At 33.2% G+C, this 8827-nt stretch overlaps 1 protein-coding gene across 1 annotated transcript; it reads left to right on the top strand.

Moving 5' to 3' along the window:
* Positions 1–5631: 5631 nt before the first annotated feature.
* LOC114185805 (cytochrome b561 and DOMON domain-containing protein At4g12980-like) lies at positions 5632–7898 on the top strand. The gene is made up of 3 exons (XM_028073725.2): positions 5632–6473; positions 7149–7403; positions 7484–7898. The coding sequence occupies exons 1-3, from the start codon at positions 5838–5840 to the stop codon at positions 7739–7741; spliced, it is 1149 nt and encodes a 382-aa protein (XP_027929526.1). The 5' UTR covers positions 5632–5837; the 3' UTR covers positions 7742–7898.
* The last annotated feature ends 929 nt before the right edge of the window (positions 7899–8827 follow it).

Genomic DNA, 8827 nt, shown 5'->3' with positions numbered 1-8827 from the left:
GACTGTTCGTCGCTCAAAAAAAATACAGCAGCTCGCCTAGGCGAGCGCTCGAGCAGAAACCTGGCGAGTTCCCGCTATTCTCGCCTGGGCGAGATGAGCTCGCCTGGGCGAGTATATCGGTTCCCACCACTGTTCCACGCATGCTCAAACACAAACTCACTCAAACACAAACTCACTCATGACAGCATCCAAAGCATCATGACAGCATCCAAAGCATTTTTACATCATCATAAGCAACATACTAGCACCAGAACTCGAAACAGAACCAACACATACAAAAAAGTGAATCAAAACGCGAAGTCTAGCTTCCCTTACTTGGAGAGGGCTTATACGGGACCTCGACACCAACTGCGGAGTGCAACAATTCGAGAAGTGGTCTCAGAAAATGGAAGAACAGCGGGGCAAAGGAAGAACAAAGTTATTATGGAACCCTAGAAGGAAGAACACGAAAATAAGCTTTAGGGAGTACAGGTACGAGCTTGAGAAACACTTACATGGAGCGAAAACAAAGCTGAGCTTGAGAAATCTTTGGCCAAGATCGGAGTCAAGCCCTAGCAGAGCGTCCTGAAAGGAAGGGGGCAGCGCTTAGGGTTCTGTTTTGCAAGAAATGAATCAGAATTGGAAACCCTAGCAGCTTTAGGGCCTTAGCACCCTATGGGCCAGCCCTTAGGCCCAACAGATTAAGGCCAACCCTTAAACATTAGGGCAGAAATAAAACTGGGCCTTACAATATACATATATATATATATATATATATATATATATATATATATATATATATATACACACACACACAGACATACACACTACACACTTTTATATTTATTTCTTCTATTTATTTGGCTTATCATGAAATTCATCTACATCTTCAAGATATTTTTCTTCTTATTACAACATTTATGCAATTATGTTTAAATGATGTATGTCAATTAAATATTTTTACTATTTTTTAGTATTTTTATTTATTGTATATTTTATTTTCATATGGAAATGTTTATCACTCTCAATTTAAATGTTCAATAACATAAACTTTTTATTTACTAGGTTATATAGAGAATTGATCTTCTTTATTATATTATTATTAATTTTTGTTTCATTTGAAGAACTTTTGTGTTTCGCTAAAACAATTTTTGCTCTCTCTCGGTTATCGACTAGGCTAATATTTTAAAAGTTTTCTTAGATCTCTATAGTATTTTTCATCTTATCATATCCTTAATTATACATTTGTTTTTCTTTGTATGATTTCATTCAATGGTCTCTCAAATTATTTCTAAGACACACATATGATAATTTTTTTTAATATTTTTATTTGTTGTTTATTTTTATCATATATAATACTATTTTTATATTTTTATATAATTTTTTTATTTTCTAAAATTCATTATCATACGTTTACTTGTATCATTATAATTGTATAAATAAATTTTATTTACTATAATATAATAATTTAATGTAATTGCCATGTATCATTTTTATCACTATCCAACTATATTGAAGTTCAAAAGATTAAATAAAGAGGTTAAAATTCTAATACCTATTATTTTAATCTTTGTTATTTGTATGATTTTGATCAAGTATTATAACTTTTATTAGTATATTTATAAAAAAGAGAGAGATTTAATTAGAATTTAAAAAATTGAAGTAAACATACATTTAAAATATTTTTTTAATTTGAACCTTTGTTTTTTCTTATATATTTTTAAAAATATTTTTAAATTTTATCAATTTTAATAAATGTTTTGGTTCTGATCAATTTTATTTAGTATTTTAATTTGAAATGACTCAACTATAATTTTTTTTTCTAAATATTTGAAATTAAAGAAACAAATCTCCTTTTAATATTGAATATTTGATAACATTATGTTTCTTTTATCGTAATTTTGTATCATTTTATAAAAATGAATTAATTGATACTGAAATAGTAAGAAAGTGGGTACAGGTACGACTAAGAATATATACTAGTTACCTAGTAGGGATGAGGATGAGATGAAAAATTGATACCCATTGGGTTTGGGTATGACAATGAATTTTTTGTCTCAAGATGAGTATATGATAGTAGGGGTGGCAAAATGTCCAGTCCAACCCGTTTTGGACCGGCTTGTCTGTTGCCCATCAAAAAGTAGGTCGGGGCGAGCTGACTCGTCAAATAGAAACGGGTAAATAATCATAACTCATCTTGTATAGAATGGGCTAACAGACTAGTCGAGTTGGCCCATCAGTTTTTTTTTCTTTTTTTTAAATTTTATTAACTTTTTTAATTTATATCAAATTTATATCAAATTTTTTTATTTTTAAAATTTGTTTATATACATATAAATTAATATTAAAAGTATATTTAATCAAATAAAATATTTTTAAACTTTTAATTGATTAGTTAATATTTTTATTTGATAAATTAAAATAATGATTATATTTACATATTAAATTACTCAATTATAACTAATAATTGAGATTTAATTTGTAAGTGTTAATAATTTAAATTACAATACTATTCTATATTACACATTTAAAAACTATAATATAAAAAATTAATCTTTTTAATTATTTTTATTTTATGTTATTTTTTAAAAATAGGCCAATGGATCGGAACATGCTTGCCCATATTTTGGCCCGTCAAATTGACAGATTGGACGGGACGGATCAAAACGGGCTGACGAGTTGAAATCTTCAACTCAATCTGTCCCTAGAGCTGTCAAAATGGGGTGGAACCCGCAAGTCAACCCGACCCACCACGTGTTTGAGTTGGGTTGGGTTGAAATTTTTTTACAAATTTTAATACGGGTTAATTTTTGACCCAGCCCACCTAGAACTCGGCTCACCTAGGTTGAACCCGTGGTGAGTCAGGTTGGGTCACAAACTCACAAATAAAGGATCACATAAGTGTTTTTTATTATGTTGGATTTTGCATTTAGGTCGGGTTAGGTTGTTTTTTTAGCCAACACATTCATATTGTTTTGATTTTGGTTTGTAGTTGGAGTTTAGCATCCTTTTGGGTTGCATTTGGATTCTATTGAAGTTTATTTAGATTTTAATCAGAATTACAATTTAGTTTTTTTTGAAGAAAAAAAATTGTATTTTTTTTAATTAAGTGAATCAGTGAGTCAACCTGATTAACTCACCAACCCTTGGTGGGCCGGATCGAGTTCAAATTTTTTTGGCTCGTTAATAAGTAAAGTGGGTTGGGTTGACTCACTAAGTGATCAACTCGTGGTGGGTCGAGCCAGATCGGGCCGAATTACCTGTTTTGACAGCTTTATCCATCCCTTTTAACACAGATTGGCGTGTTGACTTGTTAGACCCAACCCATTTTGTCACCCTTGTGTAATAACAAAATTCATCCTCAACCGGTCCTATTACCATTCTTATTTGAAAATAGAACGATATTCTTAAATCACGTGTCATTAAAGAATAGTGCTTAAATTATTAAATTTTAAGAATATTTATACCAATCTTTATTTTTCATTGATTGAAACTTAAATTTAAAAGAACATAGCAATTAATTTGTTTCCAAATTTAATAAATTTATATTTTAATTTCATGTCTTAATTATAGAGAAATATTTAATAACGTATTTCCAGAAATTTAAAAGAAAAAGTAAGGATATTATATGAAAATTGACGCCAACAAATCTTAAAATTAACAATTAAGAAATTAATTAAAATTAGGTTTAAATACTTTCAATGTTTTTGTGTGTATTTGTTTTCTTTGAACTTTTTAATCAATTTTTCATGTTAGTTAATTATAAAGGTCTTAATTTATTGTAAAAAAAAAATCAACTTCTTAAAAGTCAAAGTTGTTTTCTATATCAGTGTTTAAATAAAGGTATTTAACTTAAAATTTAGATTTTAATGTATCTTTTCTCTTTGTCTTTCGTAATACACGACGTTAGCTAATAATGTTAGGTTATTGAAATTATTAAATTTAAAAGACTTACTATTAAAGTAAGTTTATAGTTTTATAATGAAATTTTTTACCTGATTCTTAAATATAAAATTTGTGACGAAAATAATATGAATGCATTTCAGAAAAAGAACTTTTTATCAATATTTAGAAAAATCGATGAGTAATAGAGAAGGAGAGAGATCAACAACACATAAGCTTCTGTCTGCTTATTGTATGTTGATTCTTCATAATACCTTCAGTGAATGACATACTACATCTATTTAAACTAGAAACAATTGATCTTTGATTCACACTTACAAAACTTGTTGTATGTATTAAAACTTGGTATTATTTGATATCTTCAAAATTTAACATTTGAAATACTAACACAATAAAATAATTAAAAAATAATTTACATATAAATGATTTCTAGTCTCTAAACAAAACAATTCACGTGGTAATCCAAAAATATTGTTTATCACAAAGGCGAAATTAGGATTGGTAAAAAAAGTTTGAACTAAATACATGACTAAATATAATAAAAGAATTATTCAAATATTTATTGCATTAATTTTAAGTTAGAAAAATAAACCACTCTTAAGTAAAATTAATAAAGCTAAATTTGATTATAATATATGAAATTAAAAGGTATGATAATTCCTAATAATTGAATTAACATGTCAAACTAGGGATGTCAATGGGGCGGGTAGGGTACGGGTAGTAGCTCCCCCGTACCCTACCCGCTGGATAAATATTTGTTCCGTACTCGTATCCATATCCGTCGGGTATCCATTATGCGGGTACCCGTCTATTTTTTTCATATCCGCGGGTATCCACGGGTATCCGCGGGTATTTACAAAAATATTTTAAAAAAGGTTAATTTAACCATAATTAGTGTTTAGATCAACAAGTCCCCTTTCTCCGATTGATTCTTGAAAAACAAACAAATAAAAAATCACTACCAATTTATATTGTAGTTTATTTTTTAATAAAGTATTAAAGAAATTACTAATTTCATCAATGTCCACCTCTTGCAACATTGTATAAAGTTTCATGTTGTCCAATTTTAATCTAGAAGAGCCTTAAAACATAAGAAGTTCAGTAAAAATTTCTAACAATCACTTAATTAAAATATTTAAGTAAAAGTGTTAATTTCATTACCTTCCATGTTGGTCCATAACCAGTTTTAGAGACACATCAATACCTCCACAGTATATGGAAGTAATTTATTCATTTGTGGGGTAAGAATCTGACCATCATTATTAGATGAAGACTCATAATTTTGTTTGCTAATATATATATATATATATATATATATATATATATATATATATATATATATATATATATATATATATATATATAAGGTAAAGTTTAGCGGGTACGGGTATCCACGGGTACGGATACTATTATACCCGTACCTGCCCCGTTAATATGCGGGTATAAAAAATATTCATACCCGCAGGTAGCAGGTATCCATTTTTAATATCAATTTCCTACCCGTTGCGGGTTTTATCAACAGATACCCACGGGTACGGATTTTTTTGACATCCCTATGTCAAACCATGATATAATTCAACATAATTTAATTTAATTCTTGGAAACATTTTACAATTTAGTTTATTTCTATATAAAACTCCTAAAAAAGAAAATATAAAATATACATGATAAGGATGGAAAATATTGGTTGGGGGTGATATACATGACAAAGATGGACCTTCATTTATTTGCGGTTTCTCCTTCTTCTTCATATTAATGCATTGTTTTGCACATAAAACATAACAGTTTCTTTCTGCATTCGCGTGTTCTTAGCTTTCCCTTAATTCCCGACCTTACATTCTTAACTTCACCAACTCATCTCCTCACCAAACATAACAAAACCTACTTGTCTTTACTATCTTGTTCTCTCTAAAACCCACTCTCCCTTCTTTCTCCTCTCACCACCACCAACACCAATGACTTCACCGCCTTCTCCAACGCCTCCTCAACTCCTCCTCCTCCTCTTCGTCCTCGCCGCCAGCGCCGCCACGCCCTCCGCCCTCACCTGCACCACGCAGAGGCTCACCGACTCTGCCAACAAGCTTTTCGCCAACTGCGTGGACCTCCCCGTGCTGAACTCCTTCCTCCACTGGACCCATGACGCCGCCAACGCCTCCCTCTCGGTGGCCTTCCAGGCGGCGCCGCCGAGCCCAGGAGGGTGGGTCTCGTGGGGGATCAACCTGAAGGGGGTTGGCATGGTGGGGGCGCAGGTGCTGGCTGCGTTCAAGGGCGGCGACCGCGGCGCGGTGACGGTGAACACGCTTGACTTGAAGTCATACAGCGACATTGTTCCCGGGAAACTGTCGTTCGACGTGTGGGATATGAGGGGCGAAGAGGTTGGAGGGGTGATCAGGATCTTCGCGAAGGTTAAGGTTCCGGAGAAGGTGGAGAGTGTCAACCACGTGTGGCAGGTGGGGCCCTCCGTTACCGCGGGGAGAATAGATAGGCATGACTTCAAACCCGCCAATTTGAATTCCAAGGGTATTCTTAGCTTCACTGGGGAACAGAGCAATGTTGCCCCTGCTGTCGACCCCATCACCAAGAAGAAAAATGTGAGCTTTTCTGTTTCTTTTTTTTTTCTTTTTGGAAAAGGAAAAAAAAGTGTGTTGTTTTGTTCTGGTGGTGGTGTTTTGGCAGCTTTAATTTTGACTATGGGGTTGGTTATCATTCCTGACAAAAAATTCTAATTGTGATGGGAGAATACGAACCGCGACTGTGTTTGTCGTGGAGAAATGGGTTTTTTCTTTGGTTTAAGAATGTGGGGTTTTTGTTTTTATTGCGAATTTCTGGGATGTCGGAAAACGTTTTTTTTTGGATGGGAGGGGTCGATTTTCTGAATTTGTTGATGCACAGTTGTGGTTTTGGTTTTTAATTGGTTTTTGAGATTTCAGAAAGAAATGAAAAACAGGGCTTTTCTGGGTTTTTATTGGTTGTTGAGATTTCAAGGAAAGAAGGTTTTCTTTTTTTTTTTTTGGTGATTTCGGAAGGGGGTGTTTTTCTTTTGTTAATTCTTGTATGGCCAAGTGTGAATTTTGGGCTTTGTTTTTCTTTTTCTTTTGTGATTTTGGGGAAAATAAAGGTATTGTTTTGGTTCTGATCTGTTTTGACTTGTTTACATTTTTAATCCAAAAGGGTGTTTGTTTGTTGACTTTTGTGGGTGTTGAAGAAAATGTTTTTAGAGTTTCCGTTGTGTTGGATAGAAATGATGTGATTTTGTTGAATGACAGATTCATGGAATTCTAAATGCTGTGAGTTGGGGTGTGCTGTTTCCCCTTGGAGTGATGATAGCAAGGTACATGAGGAGTTTTCCATCTGCAGATCCAGCTTGGTTCTATATCCATGTTGGTTGTCAAATCTCTGCTTATGCCATTGGTGTTGCTGGATGGGGAACTGGTATGAAACTTGGAAGCCAATCAGAAGGGGTTCAGTACAGTGTGCATCGCAATCTTGGAATTGCCCTCTTTTGCTTTGCCACTCTACAGGTAAATCACATATTCTTCTTCTTCACATCTTAATCCATTAAGGATGAAGTTTAAGGCTGTTGGTGTGAGAAATTTTGCAGATTTTCGCATTGTTCTTGAGGCCAGTGAAGACTCACAAGTACAGGTATATATGGAACGCGTATCACCACTGCATTGGGTACACTGTGGTTATCTTGGGAATCATCAACATATTCAGAGGCTTCAGCATCTTGCATCCTGAACAGAAATGGAAAACTACTTACATTGGAGTGCTCATTGCGCTGGGCGTAGTTGCCTTATTCTTGGAAGTCATCACATGGATTATTGTGCTCAAGAGAAAGTCTAATAAGTCTCCCTAAACTTATCATCAATACAACACTGCACAAACCCAAACCCATATTTGTGATTCTTCCCTTCACTGAACTTGCTCTTCCATTTACCCCTTCTGTTTCCTTTTCTTAAATTTATCACATATCTTTGTATAAGCTTTGGTGATTATAAAGTATAGATTTTTCATTTGGTGTTGGATTACTTTTAAGTAATCTTTTACCGTGCCAATACGCAAAGAACTCTTTGATAGACACCAGACGATAAAAATCAATTCGACTGTGCGGAATTTCATTGTCCAGCTACATTACAAACCAAACTTGGCCACAACTATGCTGGTCATGGCTTATAATCCAAATGAAAGATTCCTAAAATGGATATTTCTCAGCGTGTGGTTGATGCAACAATTGAAAATGATGTTAAGAGATATGTTCATTAATTGAAAAGACAACTATTAAAATTTAAATAATTATGTATTTAATTTAATGTGGAGCGGTTTTCAATCTTAATTTGTTTTTGTTTTTACAGTTACCGGGAGTTACTTTTGGTAAAGTCAATACTTATATGATAGTGATTAGTGATTCCCACCATGTATGCATCAGAAAACTCATGAACATAAGTGATTGCAATAATTTCACATAATTTATTATGAGAGAAAAAGTCACAATTCTACTTAAAATTCTCAATTAGCTCTTGACAACTTTCTTTACATTGTCGGAAAAGATGAAGGTGGAAAGAGCTCATTGGCTCATGCAAGATTTGAGGTAACCTTTGCTTTGTTAATTGACCAAAAAACATCACACTTTTGTTTAACGTTAAGCTTTTTCTTAACGTTATCTACCAAACCATACTTTATCTTAATTTGATTGTATAGTTTCCCTAAAGTTATGGTCCCTCAGGGACAGCAATGTTCACTGCACCCTTATCTCCACAATCGCCACAATCCCAACTAATGCTTTCGCTTTCGTTACTCATGCTTTTGTTGCTTTCCCTTTAATCATAACCTTGTTTTATGAGATTCCCATGCCATGCCATGAGATACATAATGCATAATGCATGCACGAGATATATAATGTATGATGCATTTATAAGGATAACTTATCTATGATTACACTACA

This window comes from Vigna unguiculata, chromosome 5, assembly GCF_037176805.1.
Source record: "Vigna unguiculata cultivar grain cowpea cultivar isolate G323 ecotype 2 chromosome 5, ASM3717680v1, whole genome shotgun sequence".
Lineage (NCBI taxonomy): Eukaryota > Viridiplantae > Streptophyta > Magnoliopsida > Fabales > Fabaceae > Vigna > Vigna unguiculata.
This window is presented reverse-complemented; position numbering and strand designations above follow the sequence as displayed.